This window comes from Brienomyrus brachyistius, chromosome 21, assembly GCF_023856365.1.
Source record: "Brienomyrus brachyistius isolate T26 chromosome 21, BBRACH_0.4, whole genome shotgun sequence".
Classification (NCBI taxonomy): domain Eukaryota; kingdom Metazoa; phylum Chordata; class Actinopteri; order Osteoglossiformes; family Mormyridae; genus Brienomyrus; species Brienomyrus brachyistius.
In genome coordinates, this window is record NC_064553.1 from 2,062,802 (window position 1) to 2,074,939 (window position 12,138).

The 12,138-nt window shown below is 50.3% G+C and overlaps 1 protein-coding gene across 4 annotated transcripts in view; it reads right to left on the bottom strand.

The window, feature by feature from the left end:
• Positions 1 to 12,138, bottom strand: part of pbx1a (pre-B-cell leukemia homeobox 1a) — a 59,554-nt gene that overhangs the window by 13,211 nt on the left and 34,205 nt on the right. For all 4 annotated transcript variants that reach the window (XM_048989395.1, XM_048989398.1, XM_048989396.1 and 1 more), the window contains one exon: positions 2,008 to 2,252. In XM_048989395.1, the coding sequence (XP_048845352.1) occupies positions 2,008 to 2,252 (245 nt within the window). The remainder of the gene's footprint in view (positions 1 to 2,007; positions 2,253 to 12,138) is intronic.

Consider the following 12,138-nt stretch of genomic DNA (forward strand, 5'->3'; position numbering starts at 1 on the left):
ACTGTGGCCCTCCCCCCGCCCTATTAAAGTCACGTCTGAGCTCAGTATAGCATCGCTCCCAGCTAACCCCAAACTCGACAAAGGACTTGGCAACAAGTGAATGTTAATCTAACAACAGGAATGTCACAGGCTGACAGAAACACAGCCAGTGATATATAATTTGAAGTCAGTGTGGAGCACAAAGAGGAGAATAATTAAAAGTTTTAAGGTAGTAAAAGTGGACCAAAATGCAGCTACCCAGCTGGCCGCCTACTGTACAGTGCTGCCTTTCTCCGTCTGCATTTGGATGCTATGCTGTGGGATTTGTCAGCATTGCAGCTACTAATAATTTTAACCGGGATGCCCCTGTCACTGTTGTGTTTTATATACTGTGTCAGCATCTTGCAGTCAAGGTCCTGGTCCTGCTCCCGTTTATGAGGGAGAAACTAAAACAGGCAGGGCCAGGTTCAGCCCAATTCCGAGCCAGCACAGGCGTTTCCAGCGCTATCAGTGTGTGAGGCGCTGCGCCCGGGTGCATTCGACCATCAGAAAAAGGCCCCATCTCTCTGATGCAAATACATCCATCTACTTTCTGTGTTCCTCTGGGCCGCCCGCTTCAATGTGACATGTCACTCCAGCAGCAGCTGGAACCTGACGCCCATCCTTGTCAGGGCTGAGATCGGCTGTTTACCCCGTATATACAGTGACAGCCAGCATAACCCAGTGATGTTTCCATATAGCTGCCAGTGACACGTTGCTGGTAAGCAGAAGTAAGGGGGAATGTGCCAGAAGAAGCGCCTGTATTTGGACTCAGCGCCTCCCCTGATATAGTGGCTCTGTCCCTCTCTATAGTCATCGTGGGATACAGTCTGCACTATATAAAATCAGTGCCATGAGATGGTACGATTGTCATGTGATTGACATTTTTTTGTTCACCGTGGTGGCAATCCTGACTTTGTCCACACGGTGCTTACTTGCACCCCCACCCCCCCCACCCCTGTTTGTAGGAGCGCAGGAAGCTCCGTGACAGACAGGCAGAAAAACGCTGGCGGAGCAGTCCTGAATAAATATACATGCCTCTCGAAAATAACAACACTTCACAGTCGACGCATTCTCAATAATCATCTCCCAAGCCACTTCCAAATGACACACCCCCAAGGTGCTGATTTTGATCTCTCCCCCTTAATAACACGAGGAGAACCTGCGCTGTGCTTCGATGAAAGGGTGAAACTTGATAATCTGACAGCCCTGGAATAGATAAGACAAATTAATAAGGGATAAGATGAGGCTGACAGGAGCGGGAGAGTGGTGAGAAGCCGCCGCGCGCATCCTCACGGGACGGAAGCAGACCACAGCACAGGCACTACGGGGCCTGAAGGTGAGGGCTGGAACAGCGAGGGAGAGCAGGAGCTGCAACACGGCCATGCACAAGGACTAGGACCTTGAAATTAGTTTCTACAGGCATTTTTACACTGAAGTTCCAGAACTGCTTACAAGTTCCTGGGCTGTCTCGACTGATTCCTGGCTACGTTTGTGCGTCGCTTTCACACCGCAGAACAGGAACTGAGACCGTTATTCTAAACAAGCATCGACGTTGCAAAAAGCTCATAGGTTAAGCTTCACACAATTTCAAAGGAAACGCCACCACACCGAAACAGCCGAGGATAAATAAGTCATTTTTGTTAGTTATTTGTTAGTTATTGGGGGATCGATGGCAATCAAAACGGGAAATAGTATTTTATTTATATTTTACTTATATGACCTTTTCATTATTCTTATTAAATACGGGTAGCAGATCGATCTCTCGTTTTACTCAGAATAAAAAATGATGTAACATTATTCTGCTAATGAGCGTTGGCAAGTTTCACTGCCAGCACTGGCGGTGTCAGAGAAAATCTGGTTATCAGTTGACTGACTGAAAGGACCAAGAGCTGGGACTGTGACTGACCATGAGAGGACCGACAGGGGACCATGACTGTGACAAGGCTATAAGCTAGGGGGCACCATGGGACCCACGCAGGCTCTTACCTGCTCGTATTTCTCCAGCTCGGTGTGATAGATCTGCCGGATCTGGGAGAGTTTGGCCCGGTAGTCCGAGTGCTCGGCAGAGTTGTCCGAGCCAGCACCCCCAGCGGCAGCAGCGGCGGCTGCGGCGGCCGCAGACCCGCCCCCTTTCTCCGGCCCAGACACACCCTCAGCCAGAAGCATATTGTCCAGGCGCATCAGCTGGGCGTCCGGAGGCTCCTCCTCCTGTGCTCCACGGATACTCAGCACTGGAAAAACAGCCAAGGTCAAAGGTCACACAGAGGTCACTAAGTTCAGAGGCGACACCCAGCACACACCAGCAAGCAAAGAGTGTGACCTGTTGTGAGGTAAGCGTGAGGCACTGACACGCGATAGAGTGTATAGACCTGCGCGTTTCCCAAATAAGCCGGTACATGGACGGACCTCCTAAATCTCCATCTCGGCCATGATGCATCACCAGTCCCTCCACTCCTCATTTCATTGCCATAAAAGAGCTGGGGTTACATGCTGTTTTGGCAAGCCGGAAGATAATTAAACCGTCATTTCATCAATTAGAAACATCAGCTCACGGCCTTACTCGAGCAGTCGCTCTCCTGAAATGTCCATGTTCCTCCTAAATTTGCGCCACTGCCAAATCCAACCAAATAAACAAAAAAAAAACCTTTTCAAATGAACCAAAGTCACCAGAATACACTAACAAAAATGAGTCTGCAGGAACACCATCCGTCATGCCGCTGAAAATGCGGGATCCGCTGGCAGGGTTTCGGTCTGTTAATCTCTGCCTTTTGGCCGTGCATGGCTCTGCAGAGTGTCCCTCGGGGAGGGGGCACGGGGGGGTCTTGCGTTAAAGGGGGCCGTTGTTAACGAGATGACGCTGTCGAATGAGTTATTATACACAAGCAGCCCCCACAGAAACATTCTTCAAAGCAGTTATACAAACAATGCTGTTTCAATGTGACTAATGAGCTGGGCTTATTAACGCAGCAAAATGAGCGTTTATGCTCCATCGCTGTACCTGAAGGAAATGCAGCAAAAGGGTGGCTGATTTAGTGCCAGAAACGGTATATAATCCAAAAGTATATCTAAAATTGGTCTATCAAGGCGTACTATTTCAATGGCTAGGAAGTAACATTTAAAAGTCCACTATTCAGTAATGCATTTGTGCAGCTTTTCATAAACCTGAGCTGACCTTTTCACCAACACCCGCTTTTCACACTGTACAAGGCAGCGTCTCACTTGAACCTGGATCTGCTCACTCCCAGGTTCAGGAAACGCTTTGTGGAAACAGCAGAGCCACCAGGGTTCCTCAGGAACCCAACCGACCTACATGCCAGACTGACAGCACCAGGACATGCTGGGCTCCGCCCACCCTCTACCGCCAACAGCATGGCTGCCTCCCAGAAAGCCTTGGTACCCCCTGAAATGTGGCTTGTTCGGCTGACTGGAAACAAGCTGTTCCACAGCATGTCCACTAGGGGTCTCCCTCAGACTCATTTCAAAGGTAACACACCAGGTAAGTATTTTACATGCATTTCACAAGTACAAACAAAAGGAATTTAAGATGCTAGGCACACACTCTTGAACTTTTTCTACTTGTTTGCTTTCATTAAAAAAAGAAAACTGTAGTCCCACAACAACAGTGAACACATTAAGGCACACCAGCCTCAATTACACATATCAGCAATTAAAAACAGTGCCAAAAGCAAATTAAGAGAGAAATCTTATCTTGTGGTTTTCTCTGTTAGTCACCCTCCAGTGAGCAGTAGCTCCTAATCAAAGTGGATGAAAGGTTCCACCTCATTAGGCCTGAGACTTTGGGGAGGCGTGGAGGCCTGCCCCGGTCTGTGAGCTGGCCTCAGTAAAACTGCCCGCTGGGATGAGAGAGGCTCCTGCTGTCAGCTAGGCAGGGGTGCAGGCAGGGGCGGGGACAGACCCCTCACATCCCTGGCAACGCCCTCACTGCCCCTCTGTCACTGTATCTGGAATGCAAATGTCATGACTGCTGGTGAGCGGAGTGGGGTCATGAGGTCATGCAACGGGCATTGTGTGTGTGTGTGGGGGGGGGGGCGTTCAGCAAACATCCTGTTTCATCTGTGTGCGTCCTGCGAATGGCTGACGGAGGTGGGGGCGGGGGTGAGTGCAGATAAAACCGTGCCTGCATAAACTGCCCACTCTCCTGACTGCACCTATCCAACGTTCATGATTTACGAAGACCCCGAGCAGATCAGACGAAACCTTCAGAAAAGAGTATTAAACTTTCTTTAACGTTATAACTACCTCATAAATACCAGAGTCAATGAAGCACAAAAACAAGCTCATAGTTCAAAACATAAAATTAAAAGGAGAGCGAAGCCCTTCATCATCTGTACATTTTCATACGCTCCTCCCGGAGCGCACATAACCATGCTTATTACCATCTTTTAAACTGCTGGGACAACGTTTAACACGGAGACGCAAAGAACTCAACAAGAAACTGCTCTGGTCCAGAGCGCACAGGATAAAAACACCAAAGTACGCAGTGAAGAGTTTCGTTTACTCTTCTGGGACACAAAGAATTATTGGAAAAGGAGTACAAATTCTAAAGGTACAGACATCGTGGAGGTCTGAGTCACCTCTGGAACCAGCTCCCTCAGCACACACACACAGACACACACGCACACACACGCACACGCATGTCTAGACTGTCACTTGGAATCGCCAAGTATCCCTGAATTCATACAACAATTCCATTACACACTGCAGCCCCTGTTTTGCATTTGCCAGTGTTTATTTTACTTGGCTGTGGTGCCGCTGCCATCACTCTTTTTAAAAGGGGGCGGGGGGGGATGGGGGGGGTGCTGGCAGGAGCGGTGATCCACTGCCGTCCATTTGTTATGAAAGCCTCAGAGAAGAGCGGAGAGGAGAGGAAATGGGATAGGCGCCTGGAGAAATGGAGAAGCGGACATCTGACACCCAGCATGCTCAGCTTCTCCCAGATTCCGCCGTGGCGCGTCACAGACCCCTGAACGCCGACCCAGCACCGTACGAGGGCAGGGCGCAGCCAGCAAAATATCAGCCACGTAGCGCTCAAGCTTAAGGACTTAAAATGGCGCCGGCTGCGTATTTAGCTGTGCTGGAGAGCGACATTATCAGATGAGGCAGGAAGAGATGCGCAGATGAGCTCTGAGCGGGATTCACGCCGTGTCCGGCAGTTAACATTTGGAAAGCGACCTGAGCTCCCTAACCCAAACAGAATGGGCCCTCACCGTACACAGCAAACACACAAGTACGTATCCATTCACACCTGAACGAGCTCCCCACCTGCCCCCTTTGACAGACACGCTTGGCACGGACACATCTGTCAGGCCACCAGCGACATCCTCTCTGAGAATGGGCTCAGCACAGCCCCGACAGCAAGGCGGAGCCCGGGGTAAAACTCCAGGGTTGGGGCTGTTGTTCTGCCCAGTTTTAATCCCACCTTTGAAGTGCTTTTCCTAAGAAGAAGGAAATCTGGAGTGGTTCCGGTGTGTGTTACAGAGACAGGCTCTGGCTTGCGGCTAAAACTGCCCTCTCGGAGAACGTCAGTCAGGGAAAAAGTGCCAGGAAAAGAAACAATGGAGCAGGGATGAAGCACAGGCCTGGGAATCCTTCATCAGCGACAGCAACTTGCTGGACAGGGCGACCTCTGTGAGTGCAGTGCCTCGCATCTGCTGGCTTCCGCTTATTACGCAACATGGCCTTCCAGTGACTTCACAGGCCACCATTTAATAATGTGCGGCGTCATTAGTGTCAGAAGCCCCCGCTACTAAACACTGTGTGCTCCTCCTCCTTATTTTTTCTGCATTTAGCATTATTCAAAAACTATATTCATCTGCTATCCATCCACCCTTCCCTTGCAGCTCAGGACACAAGGCAAGGGGACACCCTGGACAGGATGGCAGTCCACTGCACACACACTCACAAACACGAATCGTACATACAGGCAATTCAGAGCAGCCGATTAACCTGACTGCGTGTCCCTGGACTGCAGCAGGAATCCACAGTCGGCAGAACAAACCCTTACAGTACAGTCAGAACATGCAAACAGTACAAAAACTAAGGCGGGATTTAAACCCACAAACTTGGAGGTATGCGGCAAAAATGCTAGACACAATTTTATCCATCAGTTTTAATTATGATTTAAAATATATGATTTATATAGCATCCAACAAAGAGAGAGAACGCAGATACTCATAACTGAAAGGCAGTGACTGGCTCATCTGGAAGGGGAAGTATGATTTATTTATACCATTCAGATCCACTTGCACACAATTAAAATAATGAAATGGATTAAATAAATACAACTAATAAAGGAAGGAAAACCACGTTCCCGTCATGCCATTACCTTCCCCGTGGGCTGTAATTAGGCCTCCCCAGTTCAGAGCCCTTTATTGTGATTGGGTAATGGTGAGCTAATTGATTTGTCCTAATGTTACCATTCCTGGCTCTGTGGCACATTCCCATCCAGAGCCAGGCAGAACCAACTTAGCCACCCGCTGATGAACATCAGCCGTTCTCCAAGGGATAAACAATTATCTGTGCATGTTCTTTTCATCTCTCCCAGCCCCGTCGGCACAGTGCTTTCTGGAAGTCTCCAACGGACACCCTTCTCCCGCTTGGAGATGTTTCAAAGGCGACTTGTTGCGAGACGAGCCTTAATCCGCCTCCCCAGCCGCCGGCGCGCGATTCCCACTAGGTAGCCAATTAGCCAACCTTTGATCCGCATGTTCCGGATTGGCTGCCTGATTACCGTTCTATGGCCTGCATTTATTTGGCATCTATTCCGCACGTGGCCGGGCTGTCGAGTCGGCCGTACAAGGGACTTGGTCGCATGCACTTCAGAAAGCCCTTTGCACTGATGCACTCCAGTTTTAGTCCATTTGCATGGATATATGGCAGAGCACTGAGCAGTTCTATACTTCATTAAGAAAAGTGAAACAAAATGATGCGGAACTGTCAACTCAGCGATCCAACCCTGGCCTCTTAGAAACCATATCAGTGCTGAATAAAAGCCAGGCCAGCACCTTGGGGGGTGGGGGGTTTCACCATCCAGTTAGATATTAATTAAACAAGTTTAGTTTCCAAGGCACACAGCCAGGGGTTGTATGTAGGGTTAAGGATTCATGAGGATCCAAAAACAGACTGTATATCAGCCACACACTGTGGCACACTAACGTGAAAATTTCACTGATGGTTTTCCACCCATGTTGGGCTCCGTCTCCACTACAGCTTGCATCCATTCATCGGGACGTCAATTAAAAGAAAAAAAACGACACACACACACACACACACACACACCCTGCTTTTAATGCGGCGGCAGGCCAACATGGTGAAATATTCATCCAAGCTGCTACATAGAGAGGACAGGATCATTTCAGCTTAACCCTTACTCCCAGCTAGCCTTTAATTGAACAAGGACAAAGACAAATTCCAGCTCTCTATGTTCATGAATAATTGAGTCTTGTCCAGAAGGATGGAGGAGCCCATCTGTAGGGCAGGAGGCACCGGCAGCCGGGCGTCCAGCGGAATGAAGCATTTCAATGACTCCAGGCCACCCTGCTATTTATTGACTAATTGGGGAAAAAAGGTAGGGAAATGTGCCGGCGTCCCCCACACGGCTATGGAGGCCTTTCCTTGTGGGATGAGGGGCAGCCAGCCGCGTGGTGGCCCAGCTTGGTTAAGGCCAGGTTAGCAATCATTAAAGACATCCAACAAAACAAGGCAGGGATAAACAAACAACTACACCCCCCATTCAGGAGGGGTGGCAGGGGGTGGTACATGCAGCTCGATAATGGAAGAGTGCCCAAGCCCTCCTCGGTGGTTCGAAGGCAGCTGAATTAAACCATCTTTAATTAATGAGCCTGAGGTGTTCTGTCACAATTAGGAAGATGTATGGTCAAACAAGCAAGTTGTGATGTTTCTGACAGGAATGATAAAACTTTCTCCATCTCCGGCTGGCAGTTCCTGGCCGTTGGAAGCGCTTCACTCTGTGTCGATACTGTAAGCCGATCCACTGCCGGGCTTGGGATGGCAGTGGGGGGGGGGGGTGCAGGCAAAAACCGGTGGGACATGGTACTACTGAGTGTGGCTCAGCTCGGGGTGTCCTGCTCCACCGACTCTGTAGGCGTGAAAGCCCCTTTAAGGCGGGGGCCATGTTACAGCGGCTGGGCTCTAATAATGGGGAGACCCTCGTGTTTATGCTCTTCACTCAGCCGCAGCGCCGCCTGCCCGATCAGAAAAACCCTCACTCAACAAACAAAAATACGAAATGCAGTAAAAAACACACAGCTTTCCTGTATTTACTGCATCACACTGGCGGCTGCTGCATTTTACATTATTCATGGTGCACTTTGTCATTTTTAATTCACACTGTCAGTTAAGAATGATTTAGGCGGCAGACTTCAGCAACACGCGCTAATTTATTTCTCCATTGTACTGCCGTGGCTCAGTGTACAGACCTCCGTTCACTGCACGCTCGCTAATACCTGCTGCATTTACCAGAAACCGCCAAAAAACAGCAGAGCACCGAGTGGAAAAAACCTAAGTATGTAATTGCATATATTCATTTTCTCTTCTCGTGCTTTAATATTTCAATAACATACATGGATGGCTGCACACAAACGCCACTCTCCGGAGTCATATGTGAGTAACCCTGGCTTAATAATTCAATAGAACATATTATTAAAAAGAACCAGTGGACAAAAAGGTCACTGTAAACTAAAAGGACTGCATTAAGGAAATTAAGGTGTGATCACTAAGAACAACAAGCGAGCAGCACCAATATCACAATAATGAAATGAACTGAAGGTTCAGGATTCGCAGAGCCCACGGAAGGAGCTCATGAGTGGCGGCTCTGGGCTTAGCGGTTCCGGTACACGTCGCCGTGGCTGCGGTGGGCCCACTCATCGGCCTTGGCCACACGGCGGGTACACACTGCTGCGGCTTTAGCGGTTAATAAATCACGCGGGCGTCCCCCTCTCACCGCACTGGCGCATGCCACGGTGGGCCTGTCATGTAGCCGGCCCCAGAAACGAAGCGACAGCGACATGCTAATTTAACATCAGCATCATTCATTATAGCGCCGCGGTGCATTGGAATGGAAAAGAGTCGCTGGAACACTTGGTGAGCGGAGGTGGAGAGCTGGGGGGGGGGGGGTGATCAAACCACACTCCCCCCCCCCTCACCCCCCTGGCCGCCACCTTCTCAGGCTTTCAGGCTCATCCTTTCGGGGTGTACAAGAATGGAGACGACATGCGCTCGCTCTTTGAATGCGCTCTGCGCCCCATCCTGTGACGTTCCCCTGAGCCACTTCTGCTGCTGAAAAACGGCGGCATTTCTCCAGAGGTACTGCAAGCATGATGCCGTGCGACAATAACGCCCAGGAATATTAACAATAATACATGTTCCACGCTAATGAACAGCCATCATAATCATGACACAATAGCATTCTCAGATTCATCGTAATTATCTGACAATAATCATATGAGAATAACATTTTTCAGGTACGTGGGAATAAATGTTATGCCATAACAAAAAGAATTATGAAGGTGCAGAGGGACATCAGGCGATCAGGATATGTTTACAGTCTCTGCTTTTTAAGCTGAAAACGAGGCCGTGAGCCCCCCCCGATGACCAGTACGGGGCGACCTACAGAAACACTGAGAGACACTGCGAGCAGCAAAGTGTTTATAAAAACCTCCAGCTCCGGATGAAGGGGTGTGGGGCTGACCAAGGCGGGGAACAATAAACCGGGAGGGGGCAGGGCGGGGCAGAGTGGGGGGGGTCACAGAGGCTGAGGGAGGCAGAAACAGCATAAAAAAGGTGTCAATTAAAAGAATGAACCCTGGTGCATTTCAGGGGTGACAGCTGGGGAGAGAGTCTGACAGGCGTCACATTAGCTGGCTTTGCTGGCTTCTTGTCTTCCTCCACGTCCCCCTCCAGCCCCCCAGGCTCATGACCAGGAGGTCCAAGGAGAGCGGACAGGCGCGCACTTCGCTCTGCGGTGCCCTACACCCCCGGAGCCATTTCTAATAATGGTAATTACAGTCGCGGGGGGGTGACCGGGCCCGGCCAGGGTGGCCCTAAGGGCAGTCCGTATGGAGGCAGTCAGCATTAAAGGAGACACGTGAAGTTCAAGTGAACGGCCGTCATTAAAGGAACAGTATTATTCCAGAGAGGGAAAACAATCAGCCTGCAGCCATTTCATGTTATTATTTAAGGTGCCTTATGTCAAGCTGATGTAATTAGCCTCATACTATACCTGTGAATTAAGCAGCCGAAAGCACACAGAGAAATCCCCAGCACCGTAGCACGGCTTTATAAAGCGAGAGGCGTGTGATGCAATCGCATTTCAATAAGGGCACAGAGTAAAAAATAAAATGACGCTTAACTTTTCAGGTGTGAGCTGAAATTAAACCTTAGTATGAACATAAAAACTTTAGAGCGCTATCTGCAACGAGGCCGTAATTAACAGCGAGGAGGTTCATTAAACTTTACGATTGATTAAAGGCATTCGGGAGCTCATAGGGGTGGCATGATGGCGCACCTCCGCATGCCCGCAGCCACGGGCACGAGTGACATGAGGGACGCGGCCGGGGCGCCTAAGCAGGGGCGTGAGCGGCGGTGCCAGGGCGGCCCGCCGGGGGGGTGGGGGAGTGTTATTAGGGCTGCAGGCCGAGGCGAGGCTCTTTATTAAAGCCATTCATTCCGGGCCCTTAATGAGTGTCACTCTCTCACTCTGCAGACCATGAAGATGACCACAGTCACCGCAGAGGAGAGGGGGGAGGGGGGGATGGCGACGGGGGCACGTGCCGTCTGCCGTGAGCCACCATTTCTCTGCCTCGTCAGCGTGTGACAGTGCCCTCCCACCCCCGCCGCCACGCCATGCACCCGGGCAGCACCTGTTTCCCCGGAACGCCTCATACACCCATTTCCGCATGCCGACGCAGAAACAGGGTGGTCTCAGCGGCCCGGGCTGTATTAATTACACTCGCGACCCCCCCCCCCCCCCCCCCCAACTATCAGCGCACTCTGGCAAACACTTGCACTGTAATTCTTAAAGCTAGAGGAGCCACGTTTGTGTCTGCTTTCCCACATGTACGACAGATGTTTTGGGAGAGAAGCACCGGTGGCGTTTATCAGAGAGCTGCCGTGAGGGTGAAAGGCAGAGGGCAGAGGGGGTTATGGGTAGGAAGACGGCTTTATCAGGAAGCAGCCTGTCAAACCGAGAGCAGGAGCCAAATGCTGTATGCTTTCAGTGTTCTGAATGGGGGCCTTTCAAATGCGACTCTACGGTGCAGTTATTTTCATTTTTTCTTTTTTTTTTTTTTTTTTAAAAGAAAAAGGAAATAGGTTTTAAATCGTAACCCCAAAAAGACCTTCCCCAGCTCCCAGACATCCTGTATGCAGAGGCCTCAAAGACATTCACCGAGAAGCAGGGGAAGAGATCCTGGATGGCCACCAGGGGGCCCCGTTGGAGTCAGCCAGGCGGACAGAGGGGGCGCGGGGCCCGTGTTCGCTCGCGTGGCACATTTCATAAGGCTCCGCTCTTTGACTGGCGATGAGTTTATGTGAACGTAATTAACAGTAATTAATCCTTAATTACTGTAATTAGCCAAGTCGCAGTAAATTAAACCACATCTGGAGCAGATGAGGGGCTTTGCGAGCTGAGGCGGGGGCTGCTGATGGGGAGAGACGCTGAATTCATCTGACAGCATTTGTTTAAGTCTACCTGTTACACTCAGTCGCGCCAGCCCACCTTGTTTATTGTTCAGAGGGAAACCCGAGGCGGCCCCTGCACCAGGACCGCAACGGGGCAACCAAGGGGGGGGAGACCGGGCCCACCTTTGCAGGCTCAGGCGACCCCTGCCAAAGACATGTGAGCCTGCATGTAAATGTTACGCTGCAGAGCGTGTTGAGCACCATCGACCCTTCCAGACTCTGTGAGCTTACCGGGCATGAAGGCCTGAACATCACCGAAAATTATACAAAAAGTAAACACTGTTTGCCATTTACCCAAGATTTAATTTTTTCAATAAAAATCAAAGCAGCTTGTCTCCGGCTGGTAGTATCTCATGCCTCTGTGGGCTCCTGGTGCATTTGTCAGGCTCTGGGAAG